General features: G+C 40.9%; 4 protein-coding genes across 4 annotated transcripts; all 4 read right to left on the reverse strand.

Annotated features, from left to right (window-relative positions):
* Positions 1-627: 627 nt before the first annotated feature.
* Positions 628-2,718, reverse strand: LOC139660575 (E3 ubiquitin-protein ligase TRIM39-like). The gene is made up of 2 exons (XM_071538747.1): positions 1,291-2,718; positions 628-1,243 (listed from the first exon to the last, which is right to left on the reverse strand). Exons 1-2 carry the CDS (start codon positions 2,435-2,437, stop codon positions 1,038-1,040), a joined length of 1,353 nt encoding a protein of 450 aa, XP_071394848.1. The 5' UTR covers positions 2,438-2,718; the 3' UTR covers positions 628-1,037.
* Positions 2,719-8,349: 5,631 nt separating this feature from the next.
* LOC139660576 (E3 ubiquitin-protein ligase TRIM39-like) lies at positions 8,350-10,414 on the reverse strand. Its single transcript, XM_071538748.1, has 2 exons — positions 9,286-10,414; positions 8,350-9,237 (listed from the first exon to the last, which is right to left on the reverse strand). The coding sequence occupies exons 1-2, from the start codon at positions 10,412-10,414 to the stop codon at positions 9,032-9,034; spliced, it is 1,335 nt and encodes a 444-aa protein (XP_071394849.1). The 3' UTR covers positions 8,350-9,031.
* A 2,908-nt stretch (positions 10,415-13,322) lies between these two features.
* LOC139660572 (E3 ubiquitin-protein ligase TRIM39-like) lies at positions 13,323-17,026 on the reverse strand. Its single transcript, XM_071538745.1, has 2 exons — positions 16,545-17,026; positions 13,323-16,481 (listed from the first exon to the last, which is right to left on the reverse strand). The coding sequence occupies exons 1-2, from the start codon at positions 16,723-16,725 to the stop codon at positions 15,181-15,183; spliced, it is 1,482 nt and encodes a 493-aa protein (XP_071394846.1). The 5' UTR covers positions 16,726-17,026; the 3' UTR covers positions 13,323-15,180.
* A 1,782-nt stretch (positions 17,027-18,808) lies between these two features.
* Positions 18,809-22,642, reverse strand: LOC139660569 (E3 ubiquitin-protein ligase TRIM39-like). Its single transcript, XM_071538742.1, has 2 exons — positions 20,982-22,642; positions 18,809-20,617 (listed from the first exon to the last, which is right to left on the reverse strand). Exons 1-2 carry the CDS (start codon positions 22,350-22,352, stop codon positions 20,588-20,590), a joined length of 1,401 nt encoding a protein of 466 aa, XP_071394843.1. The 5' UTR covers positions 22,353-22,642; the 3' UTR covers positions 18,809-20,587.
* Positions 22,643-27,529: the final 4,887 nt, after the last annotated feature.

Genomic DNA, 27,529 nt, shown 5'->3' on the forward strand with positions numbered 1-27,529 from the left:
TGGTTCTGTAATACAAGCCAAGAAGAAAAGGAATACAATAATCAATAAACACAACAATCAACCTCAATCAAATTCAATATTCAATTCAAACATTCACAAATATGACCAGTGCACATTACTACAGGTACATGAGGAATTATTAATATTGAATCAAGTTAAACTGTCACTTACCTACAAATATACTGATTAGACTATAAACTAACCAAAATAACACCAACTACAAATAATAACTGCCAAAGCTGAATGATGATTACAGCTGACATCTAAACACCAGTTTAGTGAATCCAACAGGAATTAGATATGCACATGATAATGAAAATATCTTTTACCATTAATAATCAACAATTCAAACAGTAAATAATCACTTACATTTGTCATATACACACAATCTTTAAATTCGAGATGAAATGAAAAATGCATTTTTAACCCTTTTAGATCATATCCCTGGTCATATTGTGCACCTATTTAACAATATATGCCAAATCAATTTCTTTGTATTCTTATATCAAAATCCAATCATGTTTTCTTCCTGTAAAACAAAATATGCCGTGTGCTTACGTAAGCATGAACCAACCAATTTCAACCAATAATATCATGACATCCACCCATCAATCATTCTTCAACCTGGTGTGTGTGGAGCCAACAGTCCTCTGTAGCTCCGTATCGCTGCTAAACTCTAAGCCCCGCCCACTGTTTAGCGGTCCAATCAAATGCGAAGGATTTGATTTAAATCCCTCTTGTAACTGTACACCGCTCAAATATTCCGTTTCACTGGGAAATACGTCACAGGACAGAAGCTAAAGACGCTCTAACTTCCGTTTCAGTGGGACTTTAAGGCAGCGGGACCGATGGTCAGTTGGAAGGTTGTTGGAACACAGTTGTTAGACAAAGGGAACAAACTGAGTGCATCAGTCCTAATCATACACAGCTGGGCAGTGAGGTGGAGTGGCAGGTGAAAGGTCAAGTGGGAGGGAGTAGAGGATCATGGGGAACTGAATTCTAGGGTGAGTAACTCTTCATCATCATCATCTTCATCTCTAACTGTGCTGGTCCACTGTTACAGAGACCTTCACTGGAAAAATCTTCAGAGGGAGTTCATCCCAAGTGTTAAAGTGTGGAAACAGCCTGTCAGTGAAGGTGTGTGTGAAGGTGTGTATGTGTGTGTTAGTATCAGGATCAGAGAATGACAGTTTTCCTCTGTTCCAGTCCAGATGCAGTCTGATCCTCTGGAGCTTCTTCTTCACTGGGAGAACAGTAACTGGATCTGATGGGATCGTGTTCTGTATTTACCATTATAGAACTCTATTCTCCATAATCCAGCCGATATGCCTCCCTTCCTCTGGACAGACTCTGCTAACACACCCAGTTCCCATACTGGACTGTCTCCAACCTCAACAACCCAGCTGTGAGTTCCTGAGTTAAAGCCCTCAGAGCCCAGGACAGACCAGAAGCTGTCAATCCTCTCTGTGTTTTCAGGAAGCTGGTGTCTCTCTCCACGTCTCACCCTGGTCAGATCTTCAGACAGGATGAGTTCTGGACTGGCAGTGTTGGGGTCCAGAATCACAGGAGTGTAGGAGACCATCTCCTTCATCTTGTCCCAGACTGTGAAGCTCAGGTTGCCCAGGTGTTTGGCCTCGTCTATCAGAGCTCCTGAGACCAGCTGTGGATCCTCCAGCAGGGGGCGCTGGACTCTTTCCACTGTAGCCTTGTAGTTCTGCAGGAACGAGACGTCTTCAGCTCTCAGCTCCTTCTCTATGGCTCTGACTGTGTCTGAAAGAGCTGCTATCTCTCTGCTCAGACCCTCAATGTTCTCCTTCATCGTCTGACTCTTCTGCTCCTCTTCCTCCTTCAGTGCAGCGATCCTGGCCTCCTCTTCCTCTTGTAGAAACTGGTGAAGCTTCTTAAACTGCTCCTTAATCTGCCTCTCTGTGTGTCGGGCCTGGACCTTAATGTGTTTTGCTGTTTGATCACAGTTTCCTTTAACTTCATTAAATAGCTTCAGTTTCTCCTTTAAGAGCTTCAGTGATTTCTGAAGTTCTTCCTTGTGATGCCGTGCAGCTTCATCGATGGGTCTGATTCTGTGGTTGGTGTGTGTTTCTGAATGCAGACAGACAACACACACTGGCTGCTGATGGTCCAGACAGAAGAGCTTGAGTTTCTCAGAGTGCAGACTGCAGAGAAGCTCAGATCCTGCTGAAGCTCTCTGATCTCTCTCCAATAAGAAAGCCTCACACAGGTTCTTTAACACCAAGCTAACAGTTGGTTCAGTCCTTGAAGATCTTCTCTTACAAATTGGACAGTCATGTATTTGTTTCTCTGTCCACCAGCTCTGCAGACAGGCTTTACAGAAGCTGTGGCTACATGACAGGAGGACAGGATCTTTAAAGATGTCATGGCAGACAGAACAGGAGAGATTCTCCTCTGAGATGGAAGACATTTTCTCTCTGAGTGAAGCTAAAATCTCACCAGGCAGATGGCTCAAACTGGAAGTGAGCCAGTCAGTTGTGGCACCACTCCCTCCTCTAGAAAGTTCACTGGAAGTTACTTTCACTTTGAGTCGTGTTTCTCTAAATCTTCAGTTCAGTGTGAGGAGTCAGCAGCAGGTTGAAGTGGCAGTATTCCAGTATTCCCAGTATTCCCTCCTGTAGCTGTCCTCCCTCAGTGGAAGTTGTGGGTTTGGTCTGAAGGTGAATCTTATCGTCTGTCTCTCGGTGTGTGTGTCTCTCCTCAGTGAGGAGAGTTTGAATGACAACGTGTTTGCTGGTTTATGTCTGGTGAAGCAGATAAGGGGCGGAGCGTTGTCATGCTTCAAAATTAACCCATAAATGTCCACGGTGGAAAATTTCCTTTGCAGCTCTTAAAGTAATAGCTAAGCTGAGCACCAAGTTTTAAAATTGGTCAAAGTATGAGGCCACAGCGCAAGTTTTTCTTAATATACTATTTTCAATAGTTAGTCACAAGGGGTCTCTCATTTTATCAGTTTTCACAAAAAAACTTAGGTTCCCATGATTGTCATGCTTCAAAATTATAGCGAAAGGATGAACTAAGAATGATTAACAGTCAATACCATGTGATTTGGCAAATGTGACTCAAGGGCAGGGGGCGGATCCAAAAGGTGCCACCCCAAATTTTCATCATTGGCTGTTTAACTCTGATCGACACATTGAAATTGCCTGAAATGTAAGATATTGTTGTTTTAAGTGACCAAGGCTTCCTTTTAGACTGAAAGAAGCACTGAAGAGTGACAGGTGTTGATGTTACGTTTCATTTTTTCCAAGCCTCCTGCAAGCTGCATATGATCTACCCTTCATTACAATGTGCTACGTTAAGCCTATAGGCTACATTACATTACTTCATTACAGGCCATCTTGTATTCTTCAAAAGTTAATATCATGTTTCTTTGTTCATTTAGGTAAACCACCTGACCCACTATGCTAGATTAAATATCAATGTCTCAGTCCTGAGGCTGTATATGGATGTGGAGCGAGACCTGAATGCTGACTTCAGGATGTCAAGAGCAGCATTCAACGGTCTGCTAAACATTCTGCATGTGGAGAGGGATCAAGGCTGGGGACATCATCTGGAGGTGCTACTTTTTGTTTTTTGGCTGGCACATGGGGTGTCTTATCGTGTCACTGCACAGGCTTTTGATGTGCCCAAATCAACTGTTTTTAGAGTGGTGCACAGAATTGCCAAGGAGATCCGCAAGGTCAAGGCCAAGATAATCTTTTTTCCTCCTGCAAAAACACCATTGATGAAGTTGGCAGGGGATTTGGAAGACTGGCACAACATGAGGCATTTAACAAGGCTGTGGGGGCCATAGACGGCTGGCACATCAGAATCAAACCACCCAAACACAACCAGGCAGATTACTTCAATTACAAGCAATTTCATTCCATTCAACTCCAAGCCATCTGTGACTCCACTGGAAAATTCCTGGACATTTTTGTTGGGTATGGAGGTTCTGTTCATGACACCCATATTTTAAAAAAGCAGCCCGGTCTATGTTGATGCCTTGTACCCCCCACCTGGTTATTTTATATTGGGTGATGGAGGCTACCCATACCCTGAACAGCCTGTAGTCCTCATTACCCATATAAGATGCCTTTGCAAGGAAGGATGGAGGAGCGCTTCAACCAAAGGCATGCCAGAGCCCGTTCTATTATTGAGCGCACATTTGAAAGCGCGGTGGAGGGCAACCCTCCACAAGGCTCTAGAGGTGAAGCCCAAGTTCTGCTCCAACGTCTGTCTGGACCATGGTGACGTAATGGAGGAACTAGAGCCCCGACCTGAAGACCTTCGTCCCCCTGCTCCACTTGAGCCAGTTGACTTCTGTTAGTGGAGTGGGGCCCAGATGAGGGACAGGCTGCCCGCGTGTCAGCACCTCAGCACCTTCCACTGCCATGGAGGGACCATGACTAAAATACTTATAGTTTGTCTATAAGTTTGCCAAAAATGCTGATCATGGTATCCAGCTGCTCTTGTTTTTTTTTCTCCCTCTCCTCCTTTTCCTCCATCTCCTTCACCCTCTTTCCCTGCCACTCTGAATATTCTTTGAGGAACTCTTCATTTCTCCTCTTTTTGGGCAGTGTTGTTCAGCAGTGTTGGGCGAGTTACTGAAAATGAATAATTAGTTACAGTTACTAGTTACTTTTCTCAAAAAGGAATTGAATAACTTTACCAATTACTGCATAATAAAAGTAATTAGTTACTAGGTAAAGTAACCTTTGTGTTACTTTTAAATGTCTGCTTCAATTCTCTCACTACACATAGCTATATTATTTTAGTGTTGCTGTGGCACAGTGTGGGACAAGACAACTGTCAAATTTTATCTATCATTGTACCCATTATCACTATGATGAAAAGTAAGTAGAGGAACAATAAAACACAATAGATATGTTTTGATAGGCGTATTTATTGTAGCCTTGACAGGCCTTCAAATCAAGCATCAGTACACTGTGTGGGCTAAGTTACCGCACCAAGGAAAGTAGCTATTGGCTGCTCAGAAAGTCACTAGAAGTCGCCAGATGATGTCATACGATAATTTGCATATCAATATATAATGCTGCACTTGTTATGCATGCTGCGGCGTAGCCCGTTTTAATATAAGTGCTGACTCCACCCACCCGGGCCAGTTTCGGCGTACGCTGGTAACAATTACAAGTGCACCCCATCCTACAGTCCCTGCTCTCAGCAGAGAGAGGAGCTACACTGTGATCATCAGACTCTCTGGGTTAGACAAAAACAAGTAGAGAAAACCAGCATCAGCCACATCAATTTTTTGCCAAATGCTTTGGGATTCAACACATTAACATTGCTTCCCATGGTCAGAAAAACTTTGTAACACGTTATTCCCAACACTGGTCTTCAGTGCTGTGGTTGGCCCTGGAGCATATGGAGAAGAGCTGGTGGATGTAGAGGGCAGCTCCTCTGTCTCCTCTGGGCCTGAGTCCCTTGCAGTCACCATTACATCAAGAGGCCTAGTTGAGTCCCTCTGCCCCCTATTTAGAAGGTGAAATGAAACAAGGTATAATTAGAACATATGAAAAAAAGAAAGAAAAAAATAGTAATTTAAAACAAATTTCCTGCATTTCTACACCACCTAACCTCTTGGATTAAGTCAAGAAACAGCAACCCTGTATAATGTTAACCAAAAATGTAAAATTATGTTATATTACTATATTTCAGCATTGAGGTGCTTACATTCAAGTTTCAGAGCGACAGGCACAGAGCATCCCCGTAACCATAGCAACTCACTCTCACTCCTGCCTGCGTGCGCACGGCGCGAGAGGAGAGGGAGAGACGCAGAAGAGCTGCATGCATGGGAATAAATTACAATATAATAATAATATAATAATAATATAATAATAATATAATAATATAAAGTAATAATTTGTGTATATTTCTCGCTATTCAGATGGTCTGAATAACTCGCTGCTGCGCTGTGCTGCTCTGTCTCGTCTGTCCTGCTGTCAGTTTCCTTTTTTCACATCTCGCCGTTATCAGTTATGAATTTGTTTTTCATTGCGTGAGAAAATAGACTTGTGGCGTGACAGCGTGTGAAAAATGTCAATTGCGTGAGTCTCTCGGTCAATGCGTGAGAGTTGGCAGCCCTGTGAACTCGCTTGTCATTATTATGTATGAAACTGCCAATCAGATTTATTTACTTACTATCTACTTACTATCTTATCTATTGACTTTACTTACTTATTTATTTAGGTGCCAACGCCGTTCCGGATCGGTCCGGCCCACTTTAACCCCTGGCTGTAGACTGCTAATACAGAATAATAGTCCATACATCCATACTGATCGTTCCAGCGCGTCCCGTCTCTCTCTCCACCGCTGTCATCTCCACCCACGGCCCGCATCGATCCTGCCGATCCAAGCGCCAGGCGCTCTGTTACCCGTCGGTGCCGAAAACGCTGTTCGCCGGACACCGGGGGTGCATCGTCGTCGGGACCCCGGCCGGATCATCGGGAACAAATCGGCGGCCAACTAGCGGCACCGGCTGGAAACCGTGGCCCCGGGAAACTTCGGGAAGGTCGGCAATAAGCCGTCGGCGTGATGGAACCTCCATGCTTGTTTGTGTCTCTCTCAGAACAGAGGGGCTTCAGGTGGACTGAGCTCGCGCATATGCATCGACATAAACGGTGATATGATATAATTGTACAGATTCTACTTTAGCTTCAGCTTACATGCATGATATTGGTCAGCCTGCTTACTGTGTGGGAGAAACGGGCTCCTGATCTCAGCGGAGAAACTAGACGGCGGAGAAAACGAAACTGAAATTTCTGGCTCTGTGGCGCTTTGATGTGCCACGTGCCACGGCCGACCAATGGTGTAACTTGATCACTCAGTCACTCAGTCAGTCAGTCAGTAACAGACATTCGCGTTTGTAGGGCTGGCTCCGCTGTTGCGGTCCAGCCAAAAACTGTAAGCCCAAATGGCCTGTTGGTGGGAGAGGGGCAGAATTAATTACTAAAAATATTAAAAAAGAAAAATAAAACATTTGCATGAGGAAATGTCACAGGTTTGTTCTTAGACTCAAGTTAGACTTAGACTCAAGATAATGATATAAAATTGTAAGAAATGTGAAAAATACTCCTTTTTTAAAAGACCTTATCCTCCTATAATCAGGTTGATACTGCTTAGTGAGATGTACGCTATGAACTTTTGTCATATAGATTTTTACCGAACTGAAAAGGTTGCTGGGTGGTTTCTAGAGTGTTACAAGGTGGTTGCTAAGTGATTACTAGTGGTTGCTATGGTAACACTATAGGTGGTAGTAGTAGTACTCTAAAAAAAAAAAAGATGCATCATTTTTAACACATCTGTGTGTCTTCTTTGGGACAGCACACATTTGTGTTCATTACTTTTCAACACCACAAATGCTAATGACAATACATTTTAACACAACATATATTGTGTTGAAAAGTAACACACGTACATTGTCCCAAAGAAGACACAAACATGTTCATAATCATACATCCTTTTTTGCAGTAGTAGATATAGTAGTTGTACTGCAGTAGTTGCCGTAATACTTAGTTGCTGTAGTAGTTTCAGTAGTAGGCAATGGTGGAAAGAGTACTACAATATCCTACTCAGGTGGAAGTACTGTTAGTTTGCTGATATTTTACTTAAATAGAAGTGAAAGTACTGGTGTAAAAATCTACTGCAGTAAGAGTACAAAGTGTGTGATTTAAAATGTCCTCAGAGTAAAAGTTCCTGAGTTCCTCTTTAGAACAGAGAACATTGTCAGCTGTGATCTTTTCCATGTGATTCTAAAAGGAGAGAGGACAGAGTTCAGACTAGATTCTTTAAATTTGAAAAAGTAATAGTTGAAGTATTTTCAGTGGGAGGGTGTAAAAGATATTCTGCAAATTAAAGTTGGGTAATGTGAGCTCTGGATATGCCAAAAGACAATTCATTATTATTTTGTTTTTATTAGGTTATTAGGTTTTTATTAGGTCTCATTATGTCTTAGTGAATATTTCACCCTCAAAAATGGTTCATGTTGGATTGGGTTATGTTGAATATTTGAACTGTCTGTGTCTTCTGCTCTGTCCACTCTGGAGACAATGTGCTCACTTCCATTCTCCTTTCACTACTGTTGTCATCATCATCATCATCATCATCATCATTATCGGCTTGAATAAAGACACCCTGAGCTCTTTAGTCAAACAACAGAACACAGCTTTAATGACAACAACAAAAACAGAAATAATTATATTTTCAATATAAAAGTGTTTTTAAAATAAAGAAGAGCAAAAAGCTTAAAACCTGTAGCAACTGATAATGTAATAACTAATATAATAAATGAGTTCAAAATGTAATAATAGTCTACCTGTTAATGTAATAAATTGTGGGATAATGTACTTAAATCAAAATGTTACATTCAGAAAATTACTACTGTATAAGGATTGTAGCTTTTTTTACTGATGATGTAAGAACAATATTGACTGATAATGTAAAAAACCCAAGTTAGCACATTCTTCTTATCCTTATGACTTATTACATTTTAGATCAATACTATTATTACAATGTCAGTTAAAATATGTTACACACAGGCTTTTATTACATTTTCACCCCAGTTAGATGGACATTTTTATTACATTTTGACAAGTTATTACATTATCCAGCAGTTAATACATCTTAAGCTGTTGCCGGATAATATAGATATAATACAATCAAAGCCCTCAAGTCAGTGATCAGTGATCAGAAGCCATGTTTCCTCCTACTTTCCCGTCATTTGTATTTTATTGATTGCACGCAAAAATAAAAGTTAGTCAAAGCACACACTGAAACAAAAGTGTTCTGACAGTACAACAGATTCCACTGCCACACTGACAGTCTGTCTCAATGTGTTTGAGCTCAGTCTTTCAGTTTATTCTGACAGAATATCGTGAAGATGTATTAGAATAAAGTCTTCTGCCACTGATGAAGTCTGTAATGGCTCTCATGAGGACTTCCAGAGAGTCCGCCACCCTGCAGATCATCATCATCATCATCATCACCATCATCATCTTCATCTCTAACTGTGCTGGTCCACTGTTACAGAGACCTTCACTGGTAAAATCTTCAGAGGGAATATATTCACAGTGTAAAAGTATGGAAACAGCCTGTCAGTGAAGGTGTGTGTGAAGGTGTGTATGTGTGTGTTAGTATCAGGATCAGAGAATGACAGTTTTCCTCTGTTCCAGTCCAGATGCAGTCTGATCCTCTGGAGCTTCTTCCTCACTGGGAGAACAGTGAGTGGATCTGATGGGGAGAATGCTCTGTATTTACCATTATAGAACCCTATTGTCCATAATCCAGACCATATGACTCCCTTCCTCTGGACAGACTCTGCTGCCACACCCAGTTCCCAGTATGTATTGTCTCCAACCTCAACATCCCAGCTGTGGGTTCCTGAGTTAAAGCCCTCAGATCCCAGAACAGAGCAGTAGAAGTCAGGAAGCTGCTGTCTCTCTCCACATCTCACACTGGTCAGATCTTCAGACAGGATGAGTTCTGGATAGGCAGTGTTTGGGTCCAGAATCACAGGAGTGTAGGAGACCATCTCCTTCATCTTGTCCCAGACTGTGAAGCTCAGGTTGCCCAGGTGTTTGGCCTCGTCTATCAGAGCTCCTGAGACCAGCTGTGGATCCTCCAGCAGGAGGCGCTGGACTCTTTCCACTGTAGCCTTGTAGTTCTGCAGGAACGAGACGTCTTCAGCTCTCAGCTCCTTCTCTATGGCTCTGACTGTGTCTGAAAGAGCTGCTATCTCTCTGCTCAGACCCTCAATCTTCTTCTTCATCATCTGACTCTTCTGCTCCTCTTCCTCCCTCAGTGCAGTGATCCTGGCCTCCTCTTCCTCTTGTAGAAACTGGTGAAGCTTCTTAAACTGCTCCTTAATCTGCCTCTCTGTGTGTCGGGCCTGGACCTTAATGTGTTCTGCTGTTTGATCACAGTTTCCTTTAACTTCATTAAAGCGCTTCAGTTTCTCCTGTAAGAGCTTCAATGATTCCTGAAGTTCCTCCTTGTGATGCCGTGCAGCTTCATCGATGGGTCTGATTCTGTGGTTGGTGTGTGTTTCTGAATGCAGACAGACAACACACACTGTCTGCTGATGGTCCAGACAGAAGAGCTTGAGTTTCTCAGAGTGCAGACTGCAGAGAAGCTCAGATCCTGCTGAAGCTCTCTGATCTCTCTCCAGTAAGAAAGCCTCACACAGGTTCTTTAACACCAAGTTACAAGGCGGTTCCTCCTTTGAAGATCTTCTCTTACAAATTGGACAGTCATGTATTTGTTTCTCTGTCCACCAGCTCTGCAGACAGGCTTTACAGAAGCTGTGGCTACATGACAAGATGACAGGATCTTTAAAGATGTCATGGCAGACGGGACAGTAGAAATGCTCCTCTGATATGGAAGACATTTTCTCTCTGAGTGAAGCTGAAATCTCACCAGGCAGATGGTTCAAACTGGAAGTGAGCCAGTCAGCTGTGGCACCACTCCCTCCTCTAGAAAGTTCCCCGAAAGTTACTTTCACTTTGAGTCCTGGTTGTCTAAATCTTCAATTCAGTGTGTGTAGTCAGCAGCATGTTAAAGTGGCAGTATTCCCAATTTTCCCAGTGTTCCCAGTATTCCCTCCTGTAGCTGTCCTCCCTCAGTGGAAGTCGTGGGTTTGGTCTGAAGGTGAATCTTATCGTCTGTCTCTCGGTGTGTGTGTCTCTTCTCAGTGAGGAGAGGAAGAGTGACAACGTGTTTGCTGGTTTATGTCTGGTGAAGCAGACATCTCTTTTAAAGCTCAAATCTCTCTCTTATAAGACACGTGCACAGGAATATTTGACTCTTGAAACTCCCTTCATTAACACTGAACTTGGGAAATTAGCTTTTAGTTTTTATGCACCAGACAAGTGGAACAGCCTGCAGGAATTGCTGAAACTAAAACAGATGGTTTCACTCAATCATTTTAAGTTTTTATTGAAGGTTACTCCTGTGCTAGCTTTATGTTATATGTATATGTATGGCTTTATGTATTTTCTATATATTGTGTTGTTATATCGTGTGTCTCTGTGATGCTTTATTGTTATTGTATTGTGTCAGGGCGTCATTGTAAAAGAGGGCACCCGCTCTCAATTGACCACCCTGAATAAATAAAGGTAAATAAAAAAATAAAAAAATAAAAAAATAAATAAGGGGCGGAGCGTTGTCACACTTCAAAATTAACTCATAAATGTCCACAGTGGAAAATTTCCTTTGCAGCACTTAAAGTAATAGCTAAGCTGAGCACCAATTTTTAAAATTGGTCAAAGTATGAGGCCACAGCGCAAGTTTTTCTTAATATACTATTTTCAGTAGTTAGTCACAAAGGGTCTCTCATTTTATCAGTTTTCTCAAAAAAAAAAAATATAGGTTCCCATGATTGTCACGCTTCAAAATTATAGCGAAAGGATGAACTAAGAATCATTAACAGTCAATACCATGTGATTTGGCAAATGTGACTCAAGGGTAGGGGACGGATCCAAAAGGTGCCACCCCAAATTTTCATCATTGGCTGTTAAACTCTGATTGACTTCCCACGTTTCCTGTTTAGCCTTCAACCCGGAAGTCATTGGCTCCAATTGTAAGCTAAAAATCTTTAAATACAGCTCACAAAGTTTACATTTTAACAATTGCTAACTGTTACCATGAAAAGTCAGGCTGTTGTAGTTATTACCAAATCAAATTCAAATGGGAACAAATTCTTCATTACGCCGGGGACTATTTTCTGTGCTACGGAACTACTTTCCTGAGACCAAAAACGTGTTTACGGGCAACTTATTAAGTTGTTTGAGGAAAAAGTCATCCGGCCCGGTGCATCATGATGATGAAATATGCTGCAGAGCAGCAGCATGGCTCTGTGACGTGTTTTTAATAGTTTTTTAATACAATGGAGTTCTATGGCTGCTGGGACATGAGGCTTTACTGGGCATCGGCTACATGGACGAGATTTGTCAGCAAAACAAATTCATTGCTGATTTTGTTATTTTCATAGGATTTGTTGATTTGTTGTTGAAAGAAATGCATTAAAAAACACCAGCCTTATCCTTTAACAAGTGTCTTCATGTGTTGACATAACAAAACAAGTAATTAGGATATCATGTCGTTAGACCTCAATATGTTAAGTGATCCTATACAATTTCCAGTCCATTCATTGCTGATTCTTGCAAAGCCGATTCGGCTACTTTTCAGTATAACTGTAGCTATCGAGCTTACTGGAAACAGTAAATGTTGTGTTAACTAAATCAGCTGTGTATGAATGAACTAGATGTCAACTAAAATACTCACTCGAAACCTTGGGCAGAGGAGTTCCAAAGTCCCGTGAATTTGGACTCGTGTTCCACCCGCAGTTTGATGAGCTGCTCAGTTTGCTGATAACTCCATTTTTATAAACGTTACAAAGCTATCAAAAGTCAAGAAAGCCACAACCAAGTCAAATGTAAATCTTATGCAGACATTTTGACAGAAAATACAAATAAGTGTACACACACGTGCAATAATTCACTATAATAGCGAGTTAGGTAAATGTTTACACTTACAAATAAACGTCTGTGCACTTTCTCACTACACCATCCTTGTTTGTTTTTTTTTGTTTACAGTTTTGGGGGACAGGACAGTCACAGCCGGCTTTCTACGTCACCAATCTCACTGTGAATTGTGGGCAAGTTCCTCAGAAAAATCTGCCGACATGCGGACTCACAGAGAGGCCGCATGTGGGCTTTGAAAAGTCTACATCAGAACCTCATGCACTTGCTGGTTTTTCACTGGGACAGCCCTAAACACTCGGGAATGCGCCTCAAAGTCTGTGAGGCCGTTAGTGCAGACATCATCATCATCATCACCACCATCATTATCATCATCATCACCACCATCATCATCTTTGGCCTGAATAAAGACACCCTGAGCAGCTCTTTAGTCAAACAACAGAACACAGCTTTAATGAGAACAATAACAACAGAAATATTTCTCTTTTCCATATAAAAGTGTTTTTAAAATGAAGAAGAGCGAGTTAGAGAGCGTCCTTCAACAAGCTTCAAACCTGTAGCAACTGATAATGTAATAACTAATGTAATAAATGAGTTCAAAAGGTAATAATAGCCTGCCTGATAATGTAATAAATTGCTGGATAAAAATATTACATTAATCGGCAATTACTACTGTATAAGGATTGTAGCTTTTTTATTTTTTTTACTGATGATGTAACAACAATATTGACTGATAATGTAAAAACTCAAGTTAGCACGTCCTATACTTATGACTTATTACAGTTTAAGTCAATATTATCATTACATTGTCGGTTAAATATATGTTACACACAGGCTTTTATTACATTTTCAACACATTTTTACTACATTTTGACAAGTTATTATATTAGCCAGCAGTTTATACATCTTAAGTTGTTTAATAAATTGCTGGATAATATATTCATAATAAAATCAAAAGTCCCCAAGTCAGTGATCAGTGATCAGAAGCCATGTTTTCTCACACTTTCCTGTCCTTTGTATTTTATTGATTGCAGTCCAAAGTAAATGTTAGTCAAACACACACTGTGTTAGAAAGGGGTTGGTTCTATGTGTTCAGGAGACTATCACCACCATGGTACAACGGTCAGGTTGTATAAAAAATGTCCCACAGTCCAGATCGATGCATCAAAGTTTATTTGAATGTATGTTGTATATTTGTCTGTGTGGTTCTGTAATACAAGCCAAGAAGAAAAGGAATACAATAATCAATAAACATAGCAATCAACCTCAATCAAATTCAATATTCAATTCAAACATTCACAAATATGACCAGTGCACATTACTACAGGTACCTGAGGAATTATTAATATTGAATCAAGTTAAAGTTCACTTACCTACAAATATACTGATTAGACTATAAACTAACCAAAATAACACCAACTATAAATAATAACTGCCAAAGCTGAATGATGATTACAGTTGACATCTAAACACCTGGGGCACGTTCAATCTAAATACAGTGTGCACCGTTTTGCTACGGTTTCCGGGTTGAACGTCATGTTTCCTCGAAACGGTGTGCAACGGGCTTTGAGGTACGTTGTCTCTCGTTTGGTGGGTGTGTCAGAGGTGTTAGCCAATCAGCAGCGACGTGTATATAAACCCTGCTGTATTAAAAAGGCAGTGCGCACAATGGATCCAACAAAAGTCCTTTACAAATGTGTCCGCTGCAGCTTGCTGTCTGCAACAACTGAACCAATTAGAAGACATGTTTGTATCTTTTGCTATTGTTTCCATTGTGGAGTGACACTTTCATAAACTTTTCTACTCCACTCTACTCCTCTAAATATATAATGGTAAATATTACAATATCATATCACAACAACAGTGATCAGCAATAATGATAGGCCTCATAATAAAATAATTAGCTCATATAGATCCTAACGCAGTCTCGAAGGTAAGAAGTGGATTATCCTTCACCTGAAATGTTTGCCTTGTCATCCTGAAATGCAAATGAGGCAAATGCTGGATCACTATAATTAGGAAGCACAGTTTCCACAAACCCCTTCACTCCATTGGGATGTTCTCTGCTATTCTGGACAGCAAGGGCAGTGACTGTAACATCGAGTGTATTTTGTATTATTAAACACATATTTAAAGAACGCAAAGAATGGCCTCCTCAGCTGCCGTAGTTGCAACGCTTGCGTGACACAACAGGCTGTGTGTTACGCAACCGTTTCCGTTTCCGTTTCCGTTTAAATAAACGTTTTGCTACGCTTTGTCTGGGCTGAACGCAGGGCAGTTTAGTGCATCCAACAGGAATCAGATAGATATATATTAAACAAATGTACATGATAATAAAAATATCTTTTACAATCAACAATTCAAACAGTAAATAATCACTTACATTTGTCATATACACACAATCTTTAAGGCAGCGGGACCGATGGTCAGTTGGAAGGTTGTTGGAACACAGTTGTTAGACAAAGGGAACAAACTGAGTGCATCAGTCCTAATCATACACAGCTGGGCAGTGAGGTGGAGTGGCAGGTGAAAGGTCACGAGGGAGGGAGTAGAGGATCATGGGAAACTGAGTTCTAGGGTGAGTAACTCTTTCCTACACACTGAAACAAAAGTCTTCTGACAGTACAACAGATTCCACTGCCACACTGACAGTCTGTCTCAATGTGTTTGAACCCTAACCATCATCATCATCATCATCATCATCATCATCATCATCATCATCGTCATCACCATCATCATCATCATCATCATCATCATCATCATCATAATTAACATAATCATCATAATTATCACCATCATCATCTTCATCTTCATCATTACTGTGCTGGTCCACTGTTACAGAGACCTTCACTGGTAAAATCTTCAGAGGGAGTTCATCATTCCCAGTGTAAAAGTATGGAAACAGCCTATCAGTGAAGGTGTATGTGAAGGTGTGTATGTGTGTGTTAGTATCAGGATCAGAGAATGTCAGTTTTCTTTTGTTCCAGTCCAGATGCAGTCTGATCCTCTGGAACTTCTTCTTCACTGGGAGAACAAGGGGTAGAATTGGTGAGGAGGATGCTATGTATTCACCATTAGTGAAACCTATTCTCCATGATCGAGACCCTATGACTCCCTTCCTCTGGACAGACTCTGCTGCCACACCCACTACCCAGTGTGTATTGTCTCCAACCTCAACATCCCAGCTGTGAGTTCCTGAGTCAAAGCCCTCAGATCCCAGAACAGAGCAGTAGAAGTCAATTCTCTCTGGATTGTCAGGAAGCTGCTGTTCTTCTCCACGTCTTAAACTGGTCAGATCTTCACACAGGATGAGTTCTGGATCAGCAGTGTTTGGGTCCAGGATCACAGGAGTGTAGGAGACCATCTCCTTCATCTTGTCCCAGACTGTGAAGCTCAGGTTGCCCAGGTGTTTGGCCTCGTCTATCAGAGCTCCTGAGACCAGCTGTGGATCCTCCAGCAGGGGGCGCTGGACTCTTTCCACTGTAGCCTTGTAGTTCTGCAGGAACGAGACGTCTTCAGCTCTCAGCTCCTTCTCTATGGCTCTGACTGTGTCTGAAAGAGCTGCTATCTCTCTGCTCAGACCCTCAATCTTCTCCTTCATCGTCTGACTCTTCTGCTCCTCTTCCTCCCTCAGTGCAGCGATCCTGGCCTCCTCTTCCTCTTGTAGAAACTGGTGAAGCTTCTTAAACTGCTCCTTAATCTGCCTCTCTGTGTGTCGGGCCTGGACCTTAATGTGTTCTGCTGTTTGATCACAGTTTCCTTTAACTTTATTAAAGCGCTTCAGTTTCTTCTTTAAGGGCTTCAGTGATTTCTGAAGTTCCTCCTTGTGATGCCGTGCAGCTTCATCGATGGGTCTGATTCTGTGGTTGGTGTGTGTTACTGAATGCAGACAGACAACACACACTGTCTGCTGATGGTCCAGACAGAAGAGCTTGAGTTTCTCAGAGTGCAGACTGCAGAGAAGCTCAGACCCTGCTGAAGCTCTCTGATCTCTCTCCAGTAAGAAAGCCTCACACAGGTTCTTTAACACCAAGTTACAAGGTGCTTCACCATGTAAAGATATTTCCTTACAAATTGGACAGTCATGTATTCGTTTCTCTGTCCACCAGCTCTGCAGACAGGCTTTACAGAAGCTGTGGCTACATGACAGGACAACAGGATCTTTAAAGATGTCATGGCAGACACAACAGGAGAGATCCTCTTCTGATATGGAAGACATTTTCTCTCTGAGTGAAGCTGAAAACTCACCAGGCAGACAACTCACACAGGAAGTGAGTCAGTCAGTCGTGGCACCACTTCCTCCTCTAGAAAGTTCTCTGAAAGTTACTTTCACTTTGAGTCGTGTTTCTTGAAATCTCCTGTTCAGTGTGAGGAGTCAGCAGCAGGTTGAAGTGGCAGTATTCCAGTATTCCAATATTCCCAGTATTCCAGTATTCCCAGTATTCCCTCCTGTAGCTGTCCAGTCATGGGTTTGGTCTGAAGGTGAATCTTATCGTCTGTCTCTCGGTGTGTGTGTCTTTTCTCAGTGAGGAGAGGAAGAAGAATGACAGCCTGTTTCCTGGTTTGTGTTGGGTGAAGCAGATAAGAGGCGGAGCTTTGACATGCCAATCACAGCCACCCTTGGTGCCACCCCAAGTTGTCTTGTACGTCATTGGCTGTTTAATTTTGAGTCAAACGAGTCTTTGCAGTGATAAACTTTTTCTTGCAGGTAATCATTTGTTTAATCATTTTTTTCTGAGCATATTCAAACTTTGCTGAATCTTGAATACACACAATTGATTAAAAACAATCAAACTACTGTATATTACGACTGAAAGATATTGCTGAAAAATCGAATTGCGATTATTTTACAGAATATTGCCATTGCGATTTATACTGCGATTCATATCATCACAAGTTTTTGTTATCATACATTTTTTAGAACTTTAAAATTGTTTAGCCCTCCTATTATGTTTGGGGTCAGTTTGACCCCATTCTACATTTAACGTCGCTAACAACATGATTAACATTATTTTTCCAGCTTCATATTTCATGATTTTTCCTAATTTCATGGGGAAAACTGGTAAACATAAAATTTAACGTGATGACATGTTTTCAAGGTCCTGTACACACTTTGTATACAGAGGTGTTGTTTGGGGTCACAGAAGCCTTATAAAACCAGAGAAAATATAAAAATTTTACACATATTTTCTTTCTCTTTGTTTTGGCTGACACTGAGGGAACTTTCCCATACAATTCATGTTTTGTAGGTTTAAATTGCTGCGGTCAATTTGACCCCAAACACAAAAGGTGTTTGTTAATTTTAAGATAGTAGGAGGGTTGGACACTGAGACACTTTTTAACCATTTTATATTTATATTGTTATATTGTTTATGTACATTGCCTATGTCTTTTCTGCACTATTCTTATTCTATTTTTTTTAATACATTCTCTTTGTTCTGCTACTGTACTGTACATTGCTGCTGTGACACCCGAATTTCCTCTAGGAGATCAAAAAAGTGCATCTTATCTTATCTTATCTTAAAGAAAAGTCATTTTGTTAAGAAAAATAGATGTCAGTGTGCAGGATTTACTGAGTTTGAGTCTGATGAAAGGTTTTGACTCGTGGACCAAAGATTACCTGCAGCTCTGAAACACCTTGTTTAGAAATCTATTTTGGACTAAACTCTCTCTTAAGAAATTAATTCCAGCCTCTGCGATTTGAAAATTGCAGAGGTTCATATTGCGATTTCGATTTGGTTTTTTTAGATGAATTGTTCCGCTCTACTATATGTTGCATTAACTCTCAAACCCCATTGAAAAAGTCCTAGAATCTCCACTGTTACCATCATGTGTGCTGTCTGAATAGTGCTGTTTTAAGGGTGGAAATACAATAGAGCAGTCAGGTAAACTCAGCAGTGATTGGCTGAGGAGATGAACAAGCCACAGTGTCACATTCCTTGTGGTTGGCTAAGTGAAGAGTGGGGCGGGGCCACTGTCTGGCAGTGCTGGGGGGGGCGGAGCCTTCCAGTCCACACTCAAGTGGCCTGTAGCTGCTCTTTAGGTGGGAGAGGGGCACTGGAGAATTAATTACTGAAAATATTTCTAAATTATTTTTGCATGAGAGAACTTCACAGGTGTGTTCATAGACTCAAGATAGACTTAGAGCCAAGTTAATGATATAAAATTGTAAGAAAAGTGAAAAATACTCACTGTTTAAAAGACCTATACTGTTTTTATTCTTTGGCAGTGCCCAAATGCGACATACCTATTACATAGATCAAGTATATGTCAAACACTTCCCGTAGCACTCTCACCCCCCAGATTTCAGACAAAAATTAGATGCAAATATAGATTAATCCCCTCAATTAATACCAGACCCTCTGGAGGTATAAATACGTGGAATTTTGAGCATTCTGGTGAACCCTCATGAGGAAATATACGTTACTGTGACCTGTGCTGAGAGTTCGGACTTAAATGATCTCAAAGCGAGTGTGAGGCTGATAACAGTAAATCACACACAACAAACAAGGATTCTAGTGTCTGGGTTTTAAATCAATATGCGTACTGGTTTATTAAGCAAAGTAAAAGAATTTACTCACAACCCAAAAGCTTTTCCTTCTAGTTGTATAAAAATATACCAGATATAATGAGTGTGGTAGGCCTATATAAAGGTTAAAAATAAAAATGAGTAAAATGGATACAATTAATAAAATTCAAAAATATAAAAATGAAAATTGGTTTAGGTTATGATAATCCAAAAAAAAGGTGTTTTACAATAGTCCAAGTTTTATCAAAGTTCCCAAATTTTCCAGTTTTCTGTGAGTTTCCAACCCTTCTTTTTGCCAGCGGCTGCGTCTGAAAGCCCAAGAAAGGGGGTAGTCCAGATAAAATACGGTCCGTCCTCGGTGATAAGGATCCAAAACGGGGCAAAGAAGGGTCTCGGATCATCAGCTTTTATAGACCTGTTACATGACTCAATTGCAACTTTTGCAGGTGCACAACATAAAACATAAATTCATGTTTTTATTGCACCTTTTTGTGCTTTAGCCAAACACCTGTTGGCCACATCATATTTTCAGGACACATGCAGTGTGTCAGAATCCCATACTATCATGTTTGTCAGCGACGGCCCTTATATTACATTGTTTCTGTGTCAGTCTACTACTGTACTATGTCATTCCCTACCTTAAAGGGACAGCACTCATAACAAAATACTACTTAACCTTTGACCATAATGCATACACATTAAATAAATCACATTTCACACTTGTTAAATTTGATTACACTGATTATTAAACATGATTACAATGATTACTTTGATTAAGTGATTATTATAATTTGATTATATGAAGCATAGACTAAGCATGGTTATTCTTAAGTATATGTCAAACAAAACAAAGGGAAATATACTAAACCCAGTTATGCATTATTTCAACCTTTCTATCTCATTTGACTCTTTAAGCCAATCTCTCTTTTCCTTCTCTTCTTCATCACTCTGCTCTTCTCCTTTTGAATTCGGGCTCATCTCCTGAATAGGCCTTTTTCCACAGCGGCCATTTTGATGTGTCATAGCAGGGTAAACACAGGTGTAATAACATTAATGATAGTTCCATTCCATTTAGGTGTTCCAGTGCCAGGGCCTGGAACATCCTGCCACCCTGCAGATCATAATCATCATCACTATCTGTTATGAGCTTGTTAAACTCAATTCTCATAGGCTCCACTAGAGACCATAAAAGTACAAAAATCCACCACAAGTTTGCAAAAAGAATAGAAATCATTTAGTACAAAAAAAGGAGGTTTAAGCAATATTACAAAAAGGGGAAAAAGTGGAGTTGGAGGTCCCAACCAAAATTAACAAAAGGAGGGGTAAGACACTGGGCCAGCCACACAATGTGCTGTGTGAACCCTCCCCTTAAACTACCAAAACATGTGTTGAAGTAAACTAAACCCGGAAAACTGGACTACCAGAGGCATCCAACCCAAATAATAAAGCAAATAAACTTAACACTGCAACAGAACGGGAAGAAAATAGTGCCGCCCTCTCTCCTTCTCCACAGGCTTCCTTTTATAGGCCTTGTACGATGTTCCAGGTGTGGTCAATCAGTTGTCAAGGAACCTGGGGAGAACTAGAGAGACAGAGCAAAAACAAAATAAACAGCAGAGGGGCAAATGTAACACCCCCACCCTATGACGGTGAATCATGGAAGTCCCACATGAGACATTATTCACGCACACAGACAAAACTCAAAAGCGCGACAGTGTCGGCCCAAACATTGTCCCTGTCCTGACATGTTTGACCTCCACGCTGAAAGCTTGAAGGAACAATGCCCAACACATTAATCTCTGATTAGTGTTTCACATTTGATTGATGAACACTAGCAGACTGTGGTCAGTATAGACTACAGTGGGCAAGTTTGGAGAGCTTTTTCAATGGTGGAGTACACCCGCTGATGGCTGTTGAATTTCTTTGAAAAATACGAAGCTGGGTACCTTCACTGGTAAAATCTTCAGAGGGAGTTCTTCATCAGTGTTAAAGTATGGAAACAGCCTGTCAGTGAAGGTGTGTGTGAAGGTGTGTATGTGTGTGTTAGTATCCGGATCAGAGAATGACAGTTTTCCTCTGTTCCAGTCCAGATGCAGTCTGATCCTCTGGAACTTCTTCTTCACTGGGAGAATAGTGACTGGATCTGGTGGGGAGAGTGCCGTGTATACACCATTAAAGAACCCTATCCTCCATAATCCAGACCGTATGAATCCCTTCCTCTGGACAGACTCTGCTGCCACACCCAGGCCCCAATCTGGACTGTTTCCAACCTCAACATCCCAGCTGTGAGTTCCTGAGTTAAAGCCCTCAGAGGCCAGGAGAGAGTAGAAGTGGTCAATCCTCTCTGGGTTTTCAGGAAGCTGCTGTCTCTCTCCACGTCTCACACTGGTCAGATCTTCAGACAGGATGAGTTCTGGATAGGCAGTGTTGGGATTCAGGATCACCGAAGTGTAGGAGACCATCTGCTTCATCTTGTCCCAGACTGTGAAGCTCAGGTTGCCCAGGTGTTTGGCCTCGTCTATCAGAGCTCCTGAGACCAGCTGTGGATCCTCCAGCAGGGGGCGCTGGACTCTTTCCACTGTAGCCTTGTAGTTCTGCAGGAACGAGACGTCTTCAGCTCTCAGCTCCTTCTCTATGGCTCTGACTGTGTCTGAAAGAGCTGCTATCTCTCTGCTCAGACCCTCAATCTTCTCCTTCATCATCTGACTCTTCTGCTCCTCTTCCTCCCTCAGTGCAGCGATCCTGGCCTGCTCTTCCTCTTGGAGAAACTGGTGAAGCTTCTTAAACTGCTTCTTAATCTGCCTCTCTGTGTGTCGGGCCTGGACCTTAATGTGTTTTGCTGTTTGATCACAGTTTCCTTTAACTTCATTAAACAGCTTCAGTTTCTCCTGTAAGGACTTCAGTGATTCTTGGACTTCTTCCTTGTGATGCCGTGCAGCTTCATCGATGGGTCTGATTCTGTGGTTGGTGTGTGTTTCTGAATGCAGACAGACAACACACACTGTCTGCTGATGGTCCAGACAGAAGAGCTTGAGTTTCTCAGAGTGCAGACTGCAGAGAAGCTCAGATCCTGCTGAAGCTCTCTGATCTCTCTCCAGTAAGAAAGCCTCACACAGGTTCTTTAACACCAAGCTAACAGGTGGTTCACCATGTAAAGATATTTCCTTACAAATTGGACAGTCATGTATTAGTTTCTCTGTCCACCAGCTCTGCAGACAGGCTTTACAGAAGCTGTGGCTACATGACAGGACGACAGGATCTTTAAAGATGTCATGGCAGACAGAACAGGAGAAATCCTCCTCTGATATGGAAGACATTTTCTCTCTGAGTGAAGCTGAAAACTCACCAGGCAGACGGCTCAAACAGGAAGTGAGTCAGTCAGTCGTGGCACCACTCCCTCCTCTGGAAAGTTCACTGGAAGTTACTTTCACTTTGAGTCGTGTTTCTCTAAATCTCCTGTTCAGTGTGAGGAGTCAGCAGCAGGTTGAAGTGGCAGTATTCCAGTATTCCCAGTATTCCCTCCTGTAGCTGTCCTCCCTCAGTGGAAGTCGTGGGTTTGGTCTGAAGGTGAATCCTATCGTCTGTCTCTCGGTGTGTGTGTGTCTCTACTCAGTGAGGAGAGAAATAATGACAGCCTGTTTCCTGGTTTGTGTTGACTGAAGCAGATTAAGGGGTGGAGTGGTGTCACGCTTCAAAATTAACCCATACATGTCCATGGTGGAAAATTTCCTTTGCAACACTTAAAGTAATAGCTAAGTTGAGCACAAATCTGTTGGAATTTATGAAAATGGTCAAAGTATGAGGGCACAGCACAGGTTTTTCCTAATATACTATTGTTAGCAGTTAGTCACCACGGGTCTCTCATTTTATCAGTTTTCACATAAAACTTGTGTAAATATAGGTTCCCATGATTTTTGCACTTGGGGGCCAGATAGACTCAAGTAAAAATGAATTATAATGATGAAAATGATTCTCCAATGTGTTGTCAGGGAGAAATGATGAGAAAAATAGCTCCACACTCATGTTTCCATGCATGTGTGTTTGTTTGTGAAAACTGATACAATTTTTTATAAAAATCTATTGGGAATCCATCTGGCCCAGGGGATTTGCCCCCCAGCAGACAGTATATAGCCCTTTGGACCTCCTCTTCAGTAATATCAGCTTCAAGGTTCTCTTGATCCTCTTCTGACATAACAGAAACAGCTAAAGTGTTTAGGAAAGCCTCTATTGAAACTGTCTCCCTTCCCTGAGAAGTGTATAATGTTCTATAAAATTCTGTAAATGCTGCCAGGGAGCTGTGGCTCCCTAGTTACCGAGCCATCTCTCAGTTTAATTGTAGTAATTGTCCTATTAGCTTCTTCCCTTCGGATCTGCCAGGCAAGCAATGAGCCAGCCGTCTCTTCATGCTCATAGTATTGGGCTTTAGTTCTTAAAAGAGCATTTTCAGCTTCACGGCTAATAAGGATGTTATATTCTAATCTTTTGGAATTTAGCTGTAATAGGTAATTATCATCCTGACTCTCTCTATGTTTTTTTTCCAAAGTGTTAATATCTGATTCTAAGGAGCTTAACTTTGACCCATTCTGTTTACGTTTACCAGATGTATATGAAATAGTAAGACCTCTTAGATAGGCTTTCATGGAATCCCAAATCATTGGCAAGGGGCCCGTATTTTTATTTTCAGATTTTTTAAATTTAAAATCTCAATGTTAGTATTAATAAGGTTAATAAATTCTAGGTCGTTAAGAAGGTGGTTGCTAAATCTCCATCGCTTTCGGCCTACTGCAGTATGTCAATGTTCAATCAGCATCACTAACGGAGAATGATCAGAAATTGTTCTAGCTAAATAACCACGAGGAGACAAGTTGTTCCTTCCCGGCATATAAATAAAATAGGTCTATTTTAGAGTAACTGTTATGTTTATGTGAATAGAAGGAGTATTCCTGTTTGTTTGTATTACAAGATCTCCATACATCAATGAGGTTATGATAGGACAGTTCCTGTTTTAATACCTTAGCTGCTGCCGTAAAAGAAACCGACTAATGGCCGACCTATCAAGCATATCCAGAGCCAGATTAAAATCACCACCAATTATAGGCTCGGAGGAGGAATGATTCAGTTTCAAAAACAAGTTATAATAAAATTGTGGATCATCGAAATTTGGCCCATAGACAATTACAAGAACAATTGGTTTGGAGGCCACAAAGTCTCTTACTATGACATACCGGCCCCCTTTAATTTAATTATTCTATCCTGTTGAAAAGGCACTTTATTACCAGTCAAGGCCACACCCCTTGCCTGGGAAGAAAATGAGGAGAAAAACAGCTGTCTGGTGTCCTAATTTAATATGATCCTCTACTGTGGGTCTCTTGTAAGACAATCAAATCAGCATTCTGCTTATGTAAAAAATAAAAAATGTAAAGAATTGTTTTCCTTTTCAAGGTCTGATTCATACCATTTACATTCCACGTCATATATCTATACTGAACAGAGCAATTCATGACACACTAATGTTACCCAGTGGGCTTCTTTGCCCCTTGGTAGACATGTATAGGGAAACCCTTGTTAATGGAAAGCTACCTGATACATTAGAGCAAGCGTTAATTACTCTGCTACTTAAACCAGGACAAGATACTAATTTTTGTGGTTCATATAGACCAATATCACTACTGAATTCGGATTACAAGATTCTGGCTAAAATTATTGCAACTAGGTTAGCTCATCTCATACCTAATTAGCTCATCTCATACCTGGTCTTGTGTCCATGGATCAAACTGGATTTGTCACTAATTGCTCACCCTGTGCTAATGTTTGACGGCTCTATAATATTCTCTATTTTGCTAAACAGATTGAAGTGCCTATTCTAGCAGTCTCCTTAGATGCTGAAAAGGCCTTCGACTGTGTCGAATGGAATTTTTTGTTTACCGTCCTTAAGAAAATGAACTTTGGTCCCAGATTTCTGGCCATGATTTGAATTCTCTATCAACATCCAAAAGCAGCTATCCTCACTAACTCTGACATCTCCTCTCAAGTCCCTTTGACAAGGGGAACCCGGCAGGGGTGCCCTGTTTCACCTCTTCCTTTTCCCCTTGTAATTGAGCCATTGGCTATAGCAATTCGATCACATTCACAGATCCATGGCGTACAAGTCTGGAATGTTAAACATACCATATCATTATACGCTGATGATATTATGCTCTATTTAACAAAGCCTGGGATCTCCCTTACAAATTTGGTTGAATTGCTGGGTATCTATGGTGCTATATCAGGCTATAAGGTAAATGCCACAAAGAGCATTATCATGCATCTAAACTTAGCAGCAGAAGCAATGTCCAAATTGAATGTACCCTTTTCATGGAATGATAGTTGTCTAACTTACCTTGGTTTACAAATATCAAATAGATTAGACCATACATTCTCTTTGAACAACAGCCCTCTGCTCAAGAAGGTAGAGCAAGAGTTGGATAGATGGAAATCACTGCCTGTCTCTTTAATAGGTAGGGTAAACTGTATTAAAATGAGTATACTTCCTAAGTTCTTATATCTATTTAGGACTCTTCCTATTCATGTCCCATAGCACTTTTTCAAACGTTTAAATAGTGTGATAATAAAATGTCTCTGGCAGGGGGAAGATGGCTAGAATAAAATTGAAGGTTCTCTGTCTAAGTCCATATGAGGGAGGATTAGGCCTACCAGATTTTCACCTATACTATTTAGCAGCACAATCTATGGTCATATGGGCTTGGCAAACAAACACACAGAGCCCCCCCTCTTGGTTACAAATTGAGCAACATCAATTATTGGATGTTACCCTTTCTAGCCTTCCATTTCTCTATTTCATAATAACCTATTTGTTAAGCATGGTTGCAGAATTTGGTCAGATATTAGGAAAAAAAACAAAAATCAACAATCCATTTACACAGCTACCCCTTTCTACGCCAACCCAGCTCTACCTGAGGTACTTAGGGATGGAACTTCTTTGATTTGGTATAGTAAGGGTATTCAAACATTTGGGGACCTATTTAAAAAATAAGCTATTACTGACCTTTGAGGCAGCTGCGGACAAAATTCCAATTTCACGTTTGAGTTCAAGAAGGTGGTAGATTATTGCCTTTAGCCCCTATGGAGTTGGACACTAACATAAGGGGCAGACAATATGTAAAGAACTTTGTTTCATTTATGTATAAAATGTTGATTAAATTATTTAACTGTGGCCCAGTGGGAGTTGAGGTAAAATGGGAGCAAAATCTTGGTATTGCATTTAAGGACGAAGAGTGGAGCGAAGTTAATTTGTCAAAAGAGTCAGACATTCTCATTCAACAGTTGCCATAAACTGCAACAATTTAACTTGATCCATAGAACATATTATACACCACAGCAACTAAATAAAATACATCTGAACTATTCTGATTTATGTCCTAGATGCAAAACAGAAATCGGATCTCTGGTCCATATGTTTTGGTCTTGCACCCATTTAGAAGAATATTGGAGAGTTGTGAAGGACTCTATTGAAAAGGTGACTGGCTTAGAGCTTACTTTAAAGGCTGGTATTGTTGGGAGATTAATCTATACTGCCTTCAAGGAACAGTCAGAATATTAGATTTATCAAAATGGCTCTGATTGTTGCCAATAAGTGTATTGCATTGAGATGGAAAAGTGCTGTACCACCATGCTCTACTATGTGGCTGAAGGAGCTTTCGTCTTATGTTCCACCGGAAAAGATAATATATAACTTGAAGAAGAAACCAAGAGCCTTCGACAAGGTGTGGGGCGTATTTCTTGCCTACATGGCAGGCAATGAGACAGACTGAAACGTAATGGACAATTTCTGATATGATGAACTTGTAATTTTGACTTATTGATGTATTTTTTTTAACTTATCTTTTTTATTATTGTGTCTATTTTATTATTATTATTTTCTTTTTAATTTTTTATCATTATTATTATTTATATACATTTTTTTTTTTTATTTTATTGTTGGATTTTGTTGTACCTGTTCCCTTCCTGTTGATATGTGTGGTGGGAGGGAGGGTGTGGGAGAGTTGGTTTGGAAACTCCTGACTGTGATTCTGACTGGAAGTGCCCTTGAATATAAATATATTGAAAAAAAAACAACTGATAAAATGAGAGACCCCTTGTGTTGGGTTTGAGGCTAAATCCCACTGTGCAGGATGGCACCTGCTTTCCCCGAAGTGATGAGGAGTAGAAGAAAACAGCATGAAGCAATGTTCAAGTTTCTGTTTCAATGTTCAACATTCTCTCCCTCATCTGGAGCACACTGCACCACAGATTATATTAACTTTTGTATGGATAATGTCATTCCCATTACGACTGTACGCTGCTACCCCAACAATAAACCCTGGATTACCAGCGACGTCAAGGCCCTTCTCAACCAGAAGAAAAGGGCCTTCAGAGATGGAGACAGGGAGGAGCTGAGGTGTATACAGGGACAGCTCAAGCACCAGCTGAGGGAGGCGAAGGAGGGCTACAGGAG

Source organism: Centroberyx affinis, unplaced genomic scaffold (assembly GCF_046629955.1).
Source record: "Centroberyx affinis isolate AG114_WGS23_722 - 3 ecotype Tasmania unplaced genomic scaffold, CSIRO-AGI_Caff_v1 ptg003342l_1, whole genome shotgun sequence".
Classification (NCBI taxonomy): Eukaryota; Metazoa; Chordata; class Actinopteri; order Beryciformes; family Berycidae; genus Centroberyx; species Centroberyx affinis.

Coding starts and splice junctions, on each gene's coding strand:
- LOC139660575 (XM_071538747.1), bottom strand. CDS start 2,437: ATGTCTTCCATCTCAGAGGAGAATCTCTCCTGTTCTGTCTGCCATGAC. Junction 1,244..1,290: donor GAGAATAGAGTTCTATAATG/GTAAATACAGAA, acceptor CTGTTCTCCCAG/TGAAGAAGAAGCTCCAGAGG.
- LOC139660576 (XM_071538748.1), bottom strand. CDS start 10,414: ATGTCTTCCATATCAGAGGAGCATTTCTACTGTCCCGTCTGCCATGAC. Junction 9,238..9,285: donor GACAATAGGGTTCTATAATG/GTAAATACAGAG, acceptor CTGTTCTCCCAG/TGAGGAAGAAGCTCCAGAGG.
- LOC139660572 (XM_071538745.1), bottom strand. CDS start 16,725: ATGTCTTCCATATCAGAAGAGGATCTCTCCTGTTGTGTCTGCCATGAC. Junction 16,482..16,544: donor TTTACATGGTGAAGCACCTT/GTAACTTGGTGT, acceptor AGAGAGCTTCAG/CAGGGTCTGAGCTTCTCTGC.
- LOC139660569 (XM_071538742.1), bottom strand. CDS start 22,352: ATGTCTTCCATATCAGAGGAGGATTTCTCCTGTTCTGTCTGCCATGAC. Junction 20,618..20,981: donor TGAAGATTTTACCAGTGAAG/GTACCCAGCTTC, acceptor CTGTCTCTCTAG/TTCTCCCCAGGTTCCTTGAC.